Source organism: Perca flavescens, chromosome 7 (assembly GCF_004354835.1).
Source record: "Perca flavescens isolate YP-PL-M2 chromosome 7, PFLA_1.0, whole genome shotgun sequence".
Classification (NCBI taxonomy): domain Eukaryota; kingdom Metazoa; phylum Chordata; class Actinopteri; order Perciformes; family Percidae; genus Perca; species Perca flavescens.
Window position 1 is genome coordinate 10051201 of NC_041337.1, and position 18286 is coordinate 10069486.

At 40.2% G+C, this 18286-nt stretch overlaps 4 protein-coding genes across 6 annotated transcripts in view; 2 read left to right on the forward strand and 2 right to left on the reverse strand.

Moving 5' to 3' along the window:
* Positions 1-439: 439 nt before the first annotated feature.
* Positions 440-4697, reverse strand: LOC114558640 (ubiquitin-conjugating enzyme E2 variant 1). Of its 3 annotated transcripts, none has more exons than XM_028582729.1 (4): positions 4591-4697; positions 3426-3574; positions 2612-2737; positions 440-1712 (listed from the first exon to the last, which is right to left on the reverse strand). In XM_028582729.1, exons 1-4 carry the CDS (start codon positions 4610-4612, stop codon positions 1566-1568), a joined length of 444 nt encoding a protein of 147 aa, XP_028438530.1. In that variant the 5' UTR covers positions 4613-4697; the 3' UTR covers positions 440-1565. The 3 variants fall into 3 exon arrangements, with proteins under 3 accessions (XP_028438530.1, XP_028438529.1, XP_028438531.1); XM_028582728.1 differs by having other exon boundaries at positions 4585-4695; XM_028582730.1 differs by lacking the exon at positions 4591-4697 and adding an exon at positions 3799-3928.
* The window catches only part of klhl12 (kelch-like family member 12), a 50182-nt gene continuing 35322 nt past the window's right edge, over positions 3427-18286 (forward strand). The window contains exon 1 of the mRNA XM_028582721.1: positions 3427-3599. The gene's annotated coding sequence lies outside the window, so the exon portion shown is untranslated. The remainder of the gene's footprint in view (positions 3600-18286) is intronic.
* peds1 (plasmanylethanolamine desaturase 1) lies at positions 5719-11532 on the reverse strand. Its single transcript, XM_028582727.1, has 6 exons — positions 11138-11532; positions 10229-10348; positions 9982-10073; positions 9749-9893; positions 9404-9616; positions 5719-9290 (listed from the first exon to the last, which is right to left on the reverse strand). Exons 1-6 carry the CDS (start codon positions 11271-11273, stop codon positions 9169-9171), a joined length of 828 nt encoding a protein of 275 aa, XP_028438528.1. The 5' UTR covers positions 11274-11532; the 3' UTR covers positions 5719-9168.
* cebpb (CCAAT enhancer binding protein beta) lies at positions 14880-16476 on the forward strand. Its single transcript, XM_028582726.1, has one exon. It carries the CDS (start codon positions 15108-15110, stop codon positions 16011-16013), a length of 906 nt encoding a protein of 301 aa, XP_028438527.1. The 5' UTR covers positions 14880-15107; the 3' UTR covers positions 16014-16476.

The window sequence follows — 18286 nt, forward strand, 5'->3', positions numbered from 1 at the left end:
AGATATTCAACCTTCCTGCTAACAGCCAGGGATTTTGTGACACTTGAATATAATATGTTACGCTACCTTATAATTCTACTTCACTAAATTTCAGCGTGAAATATTGCAGTTTTTACTACTCCACTACATTTGTTTGACATTAGTTACACCCCTAAAATGGCATGTGGTCCCAGCCTGGCTCTTCCATTTGAAATGGTCTAGAACCACCACTGAAGTTACTGTAAGCTAGCTTCATATCTACTTTTTAGACATTAGAGTGGTATCAACCTTCTCATTTAACTCTAAAGAAGAAAGTGAGTGGTCTCAGAGTGCTTCTGCTGAATCTGAGGGTCATAGAGAAGTTATGTAAATGAACGCTGCATGTAAGAGAAGTTCTATAGAAGTGCTCTATATAAACTTTCATGACTAACACGTAGTGATCTACAACGACACAAATGCATGAAAAGCATGAATTAAGATTTATGAAAGAAGTGGAGAAAGTTAAACAAATTTTCACATGGAGTAGCAAATACAGTTTCACAAGTCAGATGAACTCGTCTGACGTTACACAGGACCAAAAGAGGTAGCTGATTTCACTTCTATATTGTCAAGCACGGTTTAAAACTGGGACTTCTGCAGACCTACAGTAGACTTGTATACTATGCTACTATGCATATTATAATCAGATATAGTGGTATAGATACACAATGTTCACTTTGGACAATTCTTACATAGAAGAAAAAAAAAAGCCATGTGTGACAAAAGGTGATCACTTCCAGGCACCTTGCTGAGCTGCAGTCATGCATTTACAACAGGACTGCGTGAGAACATTTATTCTGTGCAAACACACACGGAGGAAAATATTTCATTAGACATCTGGCCACATGACAATACATACTTCACATTATTTGCCAAGTTGAATGGATTTGGGTTTTCTTTATTTGTACACCTTGAAGATTATCTAATAACTAACAGCATGTTTAGTGAACTATGTGCGTTAATGTTAAGTGGCCATTTTTTAATGTTACAAAAAGGCAACACACAGAGGAGGTACACTCAATAAGATTATTTATGTTATTGTACAATCTGCATTTTTTTTTTTTAAACAAATAATAATAAAAAAAAAGATTAGTAACATGTACAGTATTCGAATGATCGTATCTGGTGTGGACTGAGGACTTGTCACATTGAGTCCACCCAGAGCTCCAGTGATGGGAGAGGGAGGGGAGGGCCTGGAATGACTCATGAACGCTAAGAAGTGTGTGTATAAAGATATATGTGTATGTAGATTTGCATTTGTCTGTTATTGTGTGTGTGTGTGTGTGTGTGTGTGTGTGTGTGTGTGTGTGTGTGTGTGTGTGTGTGTACGCACGCTTATCTGTGTGTGTACGTATGTTTGCATGTATCTGTAATAAGTAATAATTGTAAAATGATTCTGCTCTGTGTGTGCTCACAGCAAGGTGTTGGCAAGAGGTTGAATGTCACATGGCGGAGAGGATGGGGATAAAGGGATGAAAAGCAAAACAGAAGAGTTGGGAATTGGGGGAGGGAAGGGAGAAAAAGATGGAGGCAAAAGTAGCAGGGGCTCAGTTGCTGTAGATCTGGCCCTCGGGTGGCTGAGGAAGCTTCATGTTCTCCTTGCAGGTCATGAGCCTTCGCAGCTCCAGCAGCACCATCCGGATACTGTAGGAGTTCTGCCACTTGGCCAGTGCAGTCACTGCATGCATGTCAACCTGCAGGACAGAGAACAAGTAAGAATGAGTGTATGGATGGATGGATGGATTCAAAAATCACAAACTTATCTAGAATGTGCCGTATGTTAAATTTTACCTTCCTAAATGTAGATAAAAGATATTTTATGATATCATGCGAAATGTGATCACAGGTGACTTTCTTTATGTTTAGGCAAGTTTTCACATTAGCTTTTTTGTTTAAGTCCAATCCTGAGTTTGACTGTCATCGATATGGTATGTTTAAGTAAGCTCATTATGACAGAAGCTAGGAAAATGGAGGACAATAAATGGTCGGGCGTTGCCACATTTGAAAAACTAAAAGGGAGTGAAAAAACAAGTGCACATCCAAAATGAGAATCAAGAATAATAGATAAACCGTTTGAGTGGAATTAATCTAAAGCCATTCTGTATAGTTTCTTGGTACAGCCATACTTCCATGTTTTTAGGTAACCAATAATTAGATTTAGACTAAAGTGCTTCGTCAAAGCACCCTAAAATGTCTAAATGATTACGTAGAAGCACCACATCTCTTCTTGTGCCGGAAATAATGCAATGGTTGCATTAGCTGGCAGATCAAGCATGCACTCAAGCATGCACTTAGAACAGGAACGTGCTTATCTGTACTGACCTGTCTACAGAGCAGGCAAGACACCTTTACTTTTTTTTGTATACATTCCACTAATGTGATAACATGCTGCATGCACATAATCTTTTGATATCACAAAATATACATGAGCCCAATTATGTTCTTTCTCCAAATGCATCCATCAGTGTAGCAGGAATAGGCTCAACAAGATTTCCGAATAAAAAAAAAAAAAAAAGAAATACGGCTGACGGCTGGGGCTTCCTAAATTAGGTAATCAAGCTAGAATAGGAACTGGGTTAGAAGATTTACATACCACACCGTTGGAGGTGTGCACGCCATTCAAGTTTATCTTTGTCACAAATCTGACAAATGGTGGTGACTCTGGGTATTCTGGCCCACATTCAACCTTCAGATTGTACATCCTGTTTTCATAGCTCGTCTGCGGACAGAGAGGTAGGGAGAGATGAGTCAACACAAGCACACAATGTTCAATGTATTCAACAATACCATCAATGTGAAATCCATGCGAGAAAACACCCCAAATTCTGGTTATGATGGTTAAAAATGTCTATATTTATACCCATTTCCATAGCAACTATAAATGTGTTGGCTGAGCCAGCTGTAGTCTGACATGCGTTAATGTCCACAGTCCTCTGATAAAAGGTCCTTGAGGTATGTTTCTAAGGTGTCTTCTAGTTCTACGCATTACGGATACATATTGAGCTGCACTTGTACTAACCTAGCCTCCAAAGGCAGTTAACCAAAACTATAGAAAACTCTAAACACGTTCAAGTAATTTCCTCAGCATACATAAGTAATTCTTATATTTAGCATAAAAAAAAATCAATGCTAAACTGTTAATTTTCAAAAAGGAATTAAAACCATTCAGCTATGTACACTCTGAAGACTGTTTTATGTGCTACCTGTTGCTTCCTGCCATTTTTGTGATATTATATGTAAGATTTTATCTTTACCAAGGTGTTTTATTGTGCTGCTGTCTCAAATTCACTTTCACAACTAATGCTGCATCATTTGTTGATTTTGGAACACTAACATGACCGTCTGTTAACCTCTTCAATGCTTATTGCACAGTCCTCATTTAAGTGTTAAAAAGTGTCACCCCTCACCCTTGGAGGGCCAAGAATCACCCCTCTCCACCGTGTTAAGGTCATGTCTTCATCGTCCTCCAGACCCCAGCTCACTGTTCCATCTCCCACACCTTTCTGGCCTTCCTCCAGCTCTTCCAGGAGCCGGAAATTGCGAGGGACTTTAACGCCTGTTTGTGGACAAAACACACCAAAGTAAGACTGTTATGCTCACACATGCACACTTCCAACACGACAAGTGGATTTAGGTACCGTCTGGCGACCATTGTAAATCTGCCAGAGCAATGACTTGCGGTTATAAAAAAAAAAAAAGGTATGGGCTGGTGAGCATGACTCATTCAGACACAAACAAGGAAACCCGGAAAATAAGGTGTGCCATAGTTGATTTCATCACCCCTTTGGTTGACGCTATTCATGTCCTCAAATTTAGCATCTGGCTTCGATGATGCTGCATCATTTGGCCTCTGCAGTGAGCTATGGTGGTGCTGCGCCGTTAACGAAGCCACGCTAACAAACACAGATGGTGCAGCAGTTTTAGCTCAGATCACGTCGCGAGCCCTTCGTTGAAAACTCAACCGGTTTTCTTGATTAGCTGGAAGTCTCAGAAAAACGTACCGTCATTGTTGACGCTAAAACGGTTACAGTTTAAACATGCACGAAGGCTGAATGTCGATGCACCAACATCTATTGATAACATGTAAGGTCAATGACACGGTTTGAGACACAAACGTTTTCAGAGTCAGTAACTAACATTATTATTTTTATATCGCAGATAGGTAGTAATACAATACCCGGGCGGTTCACTGGCATCGGCAGTAGAAACTATTAACACCGCCATGCTAAATTACGTTATAAAATGAAAGCCAACAATTTACACAATGTTATATACGCAGATGACGGATATTAAATGGTTATTAAACGACATGAAATTCCATTTCGGCCGCCATAGTGCATCTCGTAGCCCTTCTATATAAGTTAAGTTACGTTAGCTTAACGTTAGCTTATAGCATCGTTTCCTATTCATTCCCTTCAGAACCTCCAGGCTTTACGTTAGCTTGCATTTTTTCACACAGCAGGCGCGTCAGTAGATATTCAACCTCCTTACAAAACTTGATAGCTACAACATGACAATTAATTCAGACGATTATTCAGCTTCTAATAATGATATATTTCTTCGTACATTTACCTAATCCGGCGGCGACCGCCATCTTGTCGCTACACAGCAGGGGCGCGCACGTAGTTTTGCCATTGTGGACAACGGTGCGTTGAAGAAACGCAGAGCATCGCGTCCACTGTTAGCGTCCAACTAGTGGTTAGAAGCTTAATGTATACATTGAATAGTGTACAAGGATTTAACTGTTCACTATTTTCAGAAAACATCTCAAAGTGTGTGAAGAAAAAAGGTGCACAAGCCAAGTTCAAGTGTTTTATTTGAAATACACAAACTATAACTACCTAGTTAGGCTATACGTTTGTTTATTTGAAATACACAAACTCTAACTAATTAGATAAATAAGTATAAACAAACAAAACCTTTTCTATAGCATTCCTTTTGACTTATAGTGGGAAAAGAGCATGTGTTTTACTAATTACTAATTACTAATAACATTTATGACGTCTGTGTTAATCAGTTTTGTTACTGTGATGTCAACATGTCTTCCTTGAAAAAGACTACTTGTAAACTAAAACAAGAGATTATGCAGGCAGAGCAAGAAGAAAGTAACAATCAAAAGAACATGTAGCCTAATTATAAGAAATCTTTTTTTATTCTGAGGGAAATTGCTGTGCAGGAGTTGCAATACAGAGTGAAAACAGTATTAAAGTGCAAATATAAGAGTCTGATACAACAATAAAGGTGCAAATCCTAAATATACACAATGCCAAAATCAGGTTAACAGTATGGATTATAAAATATAAACAGGTTATTGGAAGGGATCAGTCTAGGTGGGGTTGTATATAGATATGTAAGTACAGTAGGCTATTAAATCTGAAGCATAGGTCTGAGAGTGCGTGGTTAATACAGAATATTCATAATTATGCCATGATTTTGCACATTATGTCCCATAGGTCAGTTGTTTGAAGTTGAGTTGTAATGATAAAAAAAAGACAATGTAATGCACGGGACAGTAATCCAGAGAGTATAGCTACATTTTTAATCTAAAAACAAGAAAGAATCACAGCAATGAAGTGATAGTCTAGTAGCCACCAGAACTACTACAGAGAGATGTCACTATAGAGTATGTGCTATTAGAGGTATTACAAATGTAAGGTGATTAAAAAGTTAAAAAAAGTGCAAGAATCAGAGAACAAGCAGTAATTATCAACCGTTTATTTATAAATACAGTTTAATATATACATTGCAAGTCTCCCAAATAGAAGACAACAAAAAGGCATCAAGGCATTATTCTGATATCTAAAACTCCATCACCACCAGCATACACAACCAACTACACCATCCATATGGGCCTCGACTCAGAACAAGTAAGAGACAAGTGAAGGGCAATTCAGTCAGTCAATAAATTGCTTTCCCATGTCGCTGTCGAGATTTACAGTAAATCAATCAGGGAGAGGATAAGGCAATTCAATAACAAGTCTAAAACGATCATTACAAAAGTGATTTCAACACAGCATGTTGAAAGTTACCACCAAATGCCCACCCCACATACCAACAAGTTAATTTGCTTTTACAATTTCCAGTGGAAAAATATTTTGTTAACCACACATTGTCACAAAATACCCTTCAAATCCACTGATATCTGTCTCTAAAACAGCAAAAAACCTATCACAGATTAATCACAAATTCTACCTCAATAACATGAGGCCAGGTTAACTGTACTGACATATGGCTACAATAGAACCTGTAATGCATTTAAAATCATTCGGTCAACAGAATCTAATCAAAACAACTGACTTATACAACTTTTATCTATTAGGTAACGGCCTCAACTTCACTAATGGAGAGGGGGGGTTTTTTTTCACAAATTAATAATAACCTATTGAAATCACTCTAACCACAATCCTGAGATCATCTGGAGAATACATGAAGAATAAGTTAATGCGTGTTAGATCTATAGTCACAACCAGACTCCTAACTATAAATAACAAATAGCAATAATAGCAAGTCTGTCTCCAAGTTATGTCGTTGGTTTCTTCTGAACATCCATATATTTTTATTGCAAGGTTGTCCGTTTTGTCAATCTCCAAACTAATTATGGCATGTCTAGTATTTCTAACCATTACCCTTAGCTATTGTATTACAAAAACAAAAGTTGTCATTCCTTTTATATTATCACCAAAAACTATTTGCTGAAGCAACAAATCATCCAACAGGGCCAACAACGCAGAAACTCCCATTCATAAAATAAGTTGTTTAAAGTTAGCAGTGTCCAAACTATATTTTGCCTAAAACTGATCAAAATGAGCTTCAGGAGTAGAACTTCTACACAGGCCTTAAACTTTGACGCAGTGACACATAGTGGCATCTATTTACCATCATGTATTACACTACCTATCGCATACGAGACTACTTCTCACAATACTCTACAAGAACTACGCAATCTGCAGTGTACTTCTGCTGCTGACCTATGGCGAATAATTGAATATAATCAAGTATGAAGGATTCAAAAGCTGAAATATTACATCATATAAAGCATAATTTTGGTTTCAAAATGAACTTTTACTGTAATAAAAATATATACTATCAATAAATTGTCTAGTACAACATCAGAAGCTCACTAATTCAACCTTTAACCTGATCAACCCAGCTGAACAGCAAGATTAGCTCCTCCAATTTACACCTGAAAATCTAGGATTTATTAGATAACATTTTCAAAGTTCAAATCTGGGAACATTTAGTCAAAATTTGGGTTCATCTTTTGAAAGCAGCACAATTAATTTCATGCTGTATGCATGCATGCATTCTTACGTCTGTATAAGTCACAGCTTAATTAGTAGAAGTAATTTAGTCATGCGGTTTAAGTAGCCAATTTTTTTAAGCTCTGGTTTTCCAACTTAAAATAGCAAATATGTGTGAAATAGTAGAAAAAGAAAGGCATTTTAACCTAATCAGAGGAGTTAAGACATATGGTTAAGGGCCTCTTATTACACTGCATAGTTATTGGCTGTACAATACATTTACAAATTACATTAAAAAAAACTTTCAATCAATCAGTTACATAATCTCATCTGGATCCTTCCTTCCTGGACTGTTGGCACATAACTTCAGAGTATCTGTATCTAATTAATTGAGACACAAATCCCAGAAAGACAGAATTACCATTGCAGCGACACAAAGAAGTGCAGCAAATGACACAAATTAACGACAAAAGTACTGCATCTGTAGTCCGTACGTAAGGCAGCTTGACCAAAATCCATTTGCCTCTTTCCTGCCAACCTGTCTGTTCATCAGGAGTCAAATAAAAACTTAAAAGGTGAGCGCCTGGTTAGCTCACCTGGTAGAGCGGGCGCCCATGTATAGAGGTTTACTTCTCAACACGGGTTCAAGTACGACCTGCGGCCCTTTGCCACATGTCATTCCCCTTCTCTCTCCCTTCCCTTTCAAGTCTAAGCTGTCCTATACAAATAAAAAGGTCTAAAAAAACTTTTGACAGAGGACATGATCATCTGAAAAGACTAGTTAGTCGGGCCGGAGTGACTCAGCGAAACAACAGCATGAGTATTTGCCCAGATTTTCTAATGGCCAAGCATCAACGCTGACTTCAGTTACACACGTCAATGTCACTTTTTTTAGATCAAATCACTCATCTTCTGTGTTTCCACTATCATCAAATATATAAATGCAAACTGTTTCAATGGTCAGATAACATGACAAATTCCAATCAAAATGCAAGCTTAGAATCCAACAGCAATATGAGCAATTTGGCTTGTTTTTGGTTTGTCTAAACTAAACCCGTCTCTGAGCGGTCAGATCTGTCATTTAGCATTCTGGAGGGATGATAGTGGCCTTAAAGTAGCATTGACTCTTCCACTGCAACTGTAGTCATTGTCTCAGATTGATAAATTCATGACTAAACTATTAAATATTGTCATCACCCATCTTCTAAAAAAAAAAAAAAAAAAAAAACAGCAGCTGAACCCAAATGTGCAAGAAATCAACAAATGTAACAGAACATTTTGTTCTTTAGCTATCCACATTGATAAAGCATCCAAAAATACCTTATCACCCCAGCTCTACTACTTACCACGGCCTAAATCTAATGCCATTACTTGCACTTCAAGAAGACCCTTGATGAGGTGGAAATACAAAGACTTATCCAGAAACAAAAGCAGTGCTAAATACAACGTGGTTCATCCACTCTGAAAATGAACGGTTTTGTCTCTGGAGTGGAAAGTGAGTGTTCACTCTTTCAAGTGTTCTTTCCTAGGCTTGTTTGAATTTTCTGACGTGATGGAAATCTTTTAATCTTCTTGGAAAGCGATTTCAAATTATTGTTTCTGATCATACCTTCTCTCTATTTGGAAATCAACTCAAAAAAAGTTATTATTTGTGTTAGACACACAAAGAGTTTAGGATATATTGCAATTGTGAAACGATGATCTCCACGAGGGAGTAATGAAAAGTTCCATCAACAGAGCCCTCCTCTTGAAAAACAGACAAAATGTGCAAGACTTAAAGCTATGGCATCAGAAAGTGTTTGTTAGTTTTGCTTTCTATGGATTACAGTCTGTGTGAGGCAAAAAAAGGGGATGAGAAGCCCGGACGGAGCCCGCGTCTTCTGAGGTAGGATGCGGTTAGCCTGCGGCGTTACTTCACTTTTTGAGCCCATTTCAGGTCGTCCGCCCTGGGCTTCTCTCCCGTCACACCCTGGATAAGATCCTCCAGGTTCCTCCAGAAACCCATCTTCTCCAGAGGGTAGTTCAGCCAACCTGGAGAGACAAAGCTCAATGAAAAATCTCTCATCCCACGAACTGAGATTCCATCTTTAAAACACTATGTATAGGCTTGATTTTCATCTGTAATCCCTATAAGAAAGACAAACCTGTGGTGATGCAGAAGTAGGTCTCATGGGGGGAGACGTGATGGATGCGGTGGTGCTTGCGGGGAAGGATGATGTGGAAGTCCTGCAGGAACACGACCCAACGAGGCAGGCCGAAATACGTGTGCGACCACTTGTGAATCTGGTTAGTTAGGGTCACAAAGACGCCTAGTGCGAACAAGTAGCAGAACCAGGGGTAGACATGGTAAATCTCCTCTGCAAAAAAGGAGACAGAAACGTATTTGTTTGGTGTGTTTCTTTTCCCTGTACATGGTCATTTTTGAAGGAATAGTTTTGAAAATCAGACAGAAGGAAATGTCACACTCGGTTTGTTGATACAAAACTCACGGGGGGTGAGGGTGAGGAAGCTGAAGGCCATGTTTGCTAGAGGGACTACGGTAAGCATGCAGTTGTCACCATTGGTCTCAATGAAGTCGTGACGGGTAATGGCTGTGGGATCGATGTGGTGCTCTCTAAATGGTCGTATAAAAGCCTGAAAAACAAGAAAAGGCAAACTGGATGCAGGAACAGGTTCCTTTCAAAAACAGATTATTTAAGAGTACAAACAATAGATACCTTACCTTCCCAAAGATGGGTAGATCCACTGATCCCCATGTATCAGCCCCCCAATGGACAAGTCCTGACGCAAAGTCTGCGGTAAGTATTCCTGCCACTGAGGAGGCGAAAAGCACAGAAGAAGGATGAGAAAAACATTCAAATACAGAGAGAACAACCAACACTTTGTTTAGATTAGGTAGAACAGAGTGCACCAACCAGTGACAATACAACAACAGAAGAACACTGTAGAATGTTTCAGTCAGTACTTACCAACACTCAACAGGATGTACCACAGATGTCCCAGGTGGAAATTGGCAAGAAGGTGAATGAAATTGAAGGCCATGAGAGAGAAGCAGAGGATGACACTCACCCATTCCTGACATCTTTTGCCTTAAAGAAAAACACAGCAGACATATCAGTATGATTCAACACAAAGACTTGAGCGGCAGTTCTTATAAGCACAATGTTCACATTATGTCAACAACCCATAGCATCTGAAAATGATAGGACACTGTATAATCAAAACTAAAGCTTACACAGTCCTACTGGCTAACAAACCCTACTGGCAGGCAGAAGTCTGAACAACATATAGCCAGCCAAAGCTGTCAGATCCTCAACTGATGCAAGGAGGTCAAAAGACATTAAGTATTTGAACAATGGGCGTGAAGGCCTCTAATTTATGGTGCTCAAGTTTAAATGGTATGAATGACGGAAGGACTAGCACAGTGGACTGGCCAAGATCTCAGAACTACCTCAACCATTAGTTTTTGGTTTTGCGTTGCCCTCTGAGTTACACAGCATGTGGGCTGCCTGAGAAACAACACTGTTATGAAAGGTCACAACATCGCCATAGACAAATGAGGCGTCTGAGCCTAAAGCTAAAGCGATGGATTATTCTAACCTCTGCCCGAATGCTAGAAATGTCAAAGAACAACAGCGACTCAAACACAAATTCAAGCTCAAGCTCACGATTCATGTTGTGTAACAACAACAACAACAACAACAACAACAGTCTTAATGTGTCATTTAACTGTAGCAGTTAAGTGGTTTATGGTAGTTGTTTTCTGTTTGTGTTTTGGTAACTACGCTATACTGTAAAGACTGTCGTTGTGTCACACCACTCTAGGACACTTAAACCGAGTTAACAAGCAGACAGAGCTGCTAAGGGGATCGACTCACCTGGGGAGTATAAATTTGCCAGTTCTCGGGCACCGGCGTGTTGTGGACCCCATCTGGCCGAACCCAGGCCCGGTCCCTGCGGCTCCTGGCTCTGTGTTTCTTCTCCACACCCGCTCTCGTTAACCGTTCTCGCCATTTCTCTACTGTGAGCCCAGCCCCTTCAATCTCTCTAATTTCAGTCAGGAACCAACAGAATCATCAAGTTCTCAGCCCACAGACAGCGTAACGTTTTCAACCAATCAAGTGCAAGTCGTTGAGAGCAGCTGCCAATCACGGGACGGCAAATGTTCCCCTGGATAGCCGAGTGACCAATGGGGGTTTGGTTTGAGAGCGGAAAGACCGAGTTCCTGACCTCACCCAAGGAAACTAGAAAGAAGGAAGAGTCATTACGAATCACATACGTCAGCATTCTACACGATTTGATGGTAATAGAGCAGCTTTGTTATTAACTTACCAGCCTTTCAACCGTTAATTATGACGTATGTTAGCCAGCATTATCCACTATGTTTCCCATTATTGTCAGGAGGCGCCGTTAATCACCTAATTGTAGGGTCAGAAATCTCTCTGTTGAGATGTCCTACATTAATTTGGGAGATATTCCTTGTTTTTGGTGAACCAAAGTCTGGCACCAATGCAAACTTATGACGTATGACTCTTCCTTCTTTATCAGTTTCCTAACCCCACCAGGCTACCCGCTCTGCTCTCCCTCTCGTGGATGTAACGTTACCATAGACTGTAAACAGTAGATGGAGCGCGCGCGCTCTCTCTCTCTCTCTCTCTCTCTCTCTCTCTCTCTCTCTCTCTCTCTCTATCTCTCTCGCTCGCGCTCTCTCTGTAACTATATGCTCTGTATGATATGAAACAACCGGAGCAGGAGTTTCAGCAACATCTGTCATCCGTCACATGTTGTGATGCTACAGCTTCAGCTATGGAAAGGTTTGACAGCATATCACTCGATGAGGCGTAACGGCTCAGCAATAACGTTACTCAGTCTACCTAAAGCGAATTTATGTAACTTTGAAAGCATATTTAAAGTTCTATTCATAAAACGCTCAATTAAATACAGTTGGGGGGGTTCGCTGCTACAGCCTCACTTGGTATGACCAGTTAATAGTGTTATTAGCTAGCGTTAATGCTAATTGGCTAACCCCCATAATTGCCACTTGTTGTTACTGTTCAGCAATTGTTAAATATCATCGCTTTAAGTTAAATTAGCATATACATACAATACATTTACGTAGCTACAGTACTCCATTACAAGTAGGCTAAACGTTCTACATTTATAATTTTACTTGTAGTTTGTATTAATGGTTAATTTCAAATGAATTACGTCAACGTTAGCTGAATTATTATTACCATTGTCAGATAAGTAACAATGTAACAACTAGGCTAACAAAATGTGTGACCTTACAGACAGTGTATATTGTTTGCAGTGATGGAATGTGTTTCTACAATAGGCCTAAGTGCATTTATCTTTAAAAACAAAAATAAAAAAACGTGTATTTGTGCGTTGCTTGAGTATTTCCATGTTATGCTACTTTGTAGATAGATAGATAGATAGATTAATTGATAAATTGAAAATGTGTGAGGGAATGCAACACTATATTAAAAAAACCTGGTGGTGTTTTACCAGCACATGAGTCCTGGTTACTTTCTGGGTCTCTGGACATCCAATCTGCTGTGTCATTGTAGGGCCCAACAGCAAAATGGGTTAACTCAAGTACTGTAACATTTTGAAGCTCTTACTTTACTTGAGTCTTTTCCATTAATGCTACCTTATACGTTCTACTCCACTACATTTCAGAGGGAAATATACAGTAGGCTACACATGCATTTGACAGCTGGAGTTATTGGTTACTTTGCAGATTCATATTTTGCATTAAAAAAAACATTTGATTATACAATCAAATGTATTGTTAAAAGCCAGAGAAGTGAATAACAGACAGTGGTATAAAGTAACTGAGTACATATACGCCAGTAGCCTACTGTATACGCACAATTTTGAGGTACTTGTACTTTATCTGTATCTCCATTTTATGCTTCTTTATACTTCTACTCCAACAGCAATTGTTTGCAACCAGGACCTCCTAATAGGTTAATCCGGCAATGGAGTCAACATTTCAGGTAACAGCAGAGTATACAAAACAAAAATAAAAAATACAGCAATAAAGTCACAAACTTAATGAGTCCCATAATAACCTGGAACACTGGTGCATGCATAATGCTGGGGGTCCACTATATTTTCCGTAGCTGAATGTCGCGTACATTATTGTAACTCACCACAAGATGGCAGTAAGATCCCACATTAAATCGACATTACGCAGCTCTGATTAAACATGGTAGTGTATATAAGTAGAGCTGAGAGTCAAGTTATGAGGAGCGTGTGGGCATTGAGGCTCATACTAAGCATGTGCATTATGATACCAAGACCTGTTTTGGCACCGGAACCAAATCACCGTGCCCGGTTCTTAATAGCCTACTTGTTTGTGAGTTCTTTACTATTAACCCTCCTTGTCCTCGGGTCAAATTGGACCCGTTTTCAAAGTTTCCGCATCAGAAATGTGGGTCTCTTTCAACCAAATTGCCCCAAAAATAACACGGATGGTTACATATAACGCTCATCGCAGGTCAAATGTAGGATCAGTTCACTACTTTCACAGAATTTTGGGTGTTTTATTCAATTTTTATAGCATTTGAAACTATGACAGTATCTAAACAGTATCCTGACTAAACTGTGACAGTCTGTGATTATCCACTAAATCGTAACTATTTGTCAAAATAGTTCAAAATTTCAGATTTATTTAACAAAAAAATTAGGTAGGGTGTAATTTCATATAAATGAGGTTTATTGATTATGAATTCCAAAACACAGTGTAAAACTAGCCTAATAAGTTGATGTTAGTTGTGAATCCGGTGGTAGTGGGGAAAAAAAGCGCAAAAAAAGGGAATCTTGAAAAAAAAATCGCTGGAAACATAAAAAAAAAAGCTTCTACAAAAGGGTTAATTTTCATTTATTACCTGGTAGTACAACAAGTTGCATGGTCGAAGACAAAACAAGGGTTAATGTTCTGAGAGGAAAAGCATTATGTCTCATAGAAAATCGTCTTGGACCTTAATGACATATGTAATTGTTTTATAACCCAGGCTGACTAAGTAGGCTACCTACACCAACCCTCACGACAACAGTCCGGTTTAAACTAGTATATGTGTGTGTTGTGGGGAAACAGCTGTTCATTGGTCCAGGGATGGTTTCATGAGAATCGTTATAGGGTGATTACGCATCAACTTAGAAGATGGTTGTCACTGAGTGTGATTTTTCCATTTTTTTTCGAGATGATGAGATGTGACTGCAGAGGGCGTGAATGGACGTGTTGTCAACATACGTTGGAGTATTCACCCCATTCGGTTGTGACAGTTGGCGCTGTGGGCAATGAGGCTGGGGTTATTTTGTATTTTCACTTTTTATTTGTATATTGTCTTAAGTTTCGTTATGTTGTGAAAACCACTAAAGTGGCTTTTGCCCTCGTTATTTTTGCTGATGCGCCCAAAGTCTACCACAACAAACATGGCGCACAAAAACAAAACAAAACAAGCGGATTAAGTTCGGTTTTTGATGTCCAAACACGAATAGTTGATTGCGGGATAGGGTGGATAGGGTCCTCCAAAAGCAGCACAGGTTGTCCGGTTGGCTCCTCGCTGCGCGTCACACACCTGCCCAGTTAAAACCACGCCCATCGCGTCTAGAGGAGCTATGATAAAACCCCCCGAGACAGGAAGACCTGTCAATTCTTCCCAATCCATGAGCACGGCCTCTGCAAGATAGTTGCACTAGCCTACATGTTGTCACAGACAGTGACACGGGGTTTTTAAACTGCATTCCGACACAAGAGCCATTTCACAACTGAGGTAACTGAACCAAAACCTCTCTGGGCGTCTCATCTCAGCCCTCCATGCTCCTGCAATCCGGCGGATGTTAAGATCCATGGAAGTGGCCGGCTTCTACGACGAGGGCGGATTTGCTATCCACAGTAGAGACAGCATTATCAGTCCCACCAGCAACGGCTCGTACTGGAAGCTCGGCGACTCGATGACGGAGCTGGGCATTGAAGAGCGGGAGAGAGCGATAGACTTCAGCGTTTACCTGGATTCAGCTTTGCACTGCCCGCAACTGGCGGCGCAGACGCACCACCAGCACCACCAGCAGCAGGGGGACGTTTTCTCCGATTTCCTGGCGGAGAGCAAAATCAAGAGAGTTGCAGCTTTACATAACTACAAGAACTATTCGCTGTTGAACGAGCTGGAGACGAATCAGTGCGACAACTTGAGGGACCCCAGGGAGTCCTACGCGCTGGGTTACGCTGAGCTGCAGGAGACCCGTGTGGATAGTGTGCTCAGCCCTGAACTCATCGGGAGCCGCTACAGAGCCGCTGCCGCCGCCGCTGAAAGAGACGACAGTCCGGAAGACGTGAAGATGGAGAACGGGTCGTCTGGTTTTGACATGAGGTCTTACCTTCATTACCAGTCCACCAGCGGCAGTATTGGCAACATCTCCACCGCGTCCTCGACCTGCTCCAGCCCGCCCGGCACACCTGCCCCGTCAGGTAAAAGCAGGTCACCATCGCACAGTGGCAAAATGTCCAGCGGGAAATCAAAGAAACGCCTTGACAAGGACAGTGACGAGTACAGGGTGAGGCGGGAGAGGAACAACCTCGCCGTGAGGAAGAGCAGGGACAAAGCCAAAATGCGCAACTTGGAGACCCAACATAAAGTGCTGGAACTGGCTGCGGAGAACGATCGTTTACAAAAGCGTGTAGAGCAGCTGTCCAGAGAGCTGGCCACCCTGCGCAACCTGCTATCTGCCACCGGACAATGTTAGGAACCTCCAGCAGAGACACCACACAGACCTGCGGGCTGCTTGTCTTGTCATTGATGGACTTTAGAGCCTGAGGTGATCCACTGAAAGTGTTGAAAACGGTACGCTTCACAGGTGAAGAAAGCGACCACCAGTTTACAGGGACAATAATGGAACTGATGGGTGCATGGATAGCGCTATCATTCACCAATCTTCACAAGTCACCATAGCTTTATTCTCAGATGTAATTGTTGTGTATGCAGTATTTTGGTGCATATTTTACATACATGCGAGTGGATTTCTACATTTTGTGTTTCTGGAGCAATGGTTGTCAAGGGAAGAGTTGCTGCAGTGAAATGATGCAACTCTTTGTAATAGTATTGCCAATGAATGAAATAAGTCTAATTATTTAATATCGAAAGGGGAAATGCTTTAATTGTACTTGATATTTTATTGAATTAAACAGATTTATACTTTCTCTAAACAATTTCATTTGTAATTTCTTCTCTCTTTTTCAAGCAAGCGCAGACAGTGGTGTTGTGCTTGCCTTAAATATTCACACACATTCATGATAGTCAGACTGTGTATTAGGGTGTGTTTCACTACAACATATTGCAGATTCAAATAACTGACTCAACAAAAAGGCAAATTTGCAATATTTTTTAGGTCAATATGCCAAAATTGAAAGAGAAATAAACATGCTAAAGGAATTTGATGTTTCGTTTTGGACATGGAGTGAATTTCGTAACAGTAAGGCTAAAGACATTTGAAAATGCCTCAGATTACCATAATCACACTTCATTTTTAGGCTATATTTATTGTTTCCACAAAGCAGAAGATGGCATTCAGTGGTTAGGCCAGTGCCCTTGTACGGCGATAGAGACACATGTAACTAAATCTAGAATATAAATGAGGACTGATAAGTGAATTTGTGTTTTTCTACTGATATTAATGCCAACGCCATTTGCATTCCTGTGTTAACTTGTCCACTAACCCAAAAGTCTCACATCAGGAAATATATGCACACAATTTATACTGAAATGATACTGCTGAGAACAGCACAAAAAAAGACACGCAGCACATAAATGTTAGCTTTATCTTTAGCACACGGCTCTGTCAATAGTCTGTTGGGTCCACTGGCCCAGAGAGGGGTTCAAGGTTGCATGAAAATTAATCAGCAACTAACCTCCTCACATCACCTCAGGTCTCGCTTCAACAGCCAAAAGACCTGGCTGTGAGTCAGCGCAGGCAAGATACCAATAATCCTGAGCAAACCTAGTTAAACCCTCAAGTGGAAAACACTCAGAAAATGAAGAAGTTAAAAATGGGAGTGACAAAGTAGGTTACACCAGACATAATAGATAAGTTGACTATTTGTTTGCAGTGAATTTTACCAAGCCCTCAGACTGCATTTTACTGTGTGCACATTATGAAACGTATCGGCCTCAAACAAGCAAACCCCAGACAGAGAGGATAAAGACAGAGGCATGGTGGGATTTGTAGGTGATCCGTGTAAATTCAGGGTGGGGAATGTTTTTGCAACTCTCACTTCAAACAGCAGAGGACAGGGAAAACCTCCTTTGCTAGTTTTTTAAGAGGGGGCATATTTACTTTATTGGCATTTAGACATCATTTTATATTCTCTAAATAAAGTATAAAAAGCAGTTGCTGTGTTTTGCAGTGAGGGATGACATTTTAAACACAGTGGATGTTTCACCACACTCAATGATGGAACAGTTTAGCTTTTAAACTGTTGTGCAACATCCTCCCTTTCTAACACATCACTACTTGAAGAATGCTACACCCACATTTGAATAAGACAATGTAATCTTCCATGAACAGGACAATAGCTTCTTTTTTTTAGGCCTACAAAACAGTGCAAGTTTTCATGAGTTTTTTTTTGTTGTTTTTTTACAGATTTCAAGAAAAGTTGTAGATATTTTAAAACATTATTAATTAAACCGCAGAAACAATGTATTGTTTCATATCACTCGTTAATGATTTAACATCCATGCACTCCATGTTGTGACTTTCTCAGCACGTTTCCTGCTCTTGCTGCACTCGTTGTAGCTGTCAGGGTTGGCAAAGATCCATTTTAAACATTCTAGGCATTCTTTCTTCGATGACCCCTCGTTTCCTATTGGATCCCCACTCAGTTTTTTCCTGCTCCTGGCTCACATGCTCACAGGAGAGAGGGAAATTCCCACACAGGATGACCTCTTTTCTTGAAAGTTTAGCCCAACCCTCTTTCCTCATTTTACCGTCAATGGGCTGTGTCTGTCCGTAAACTCCTTGTT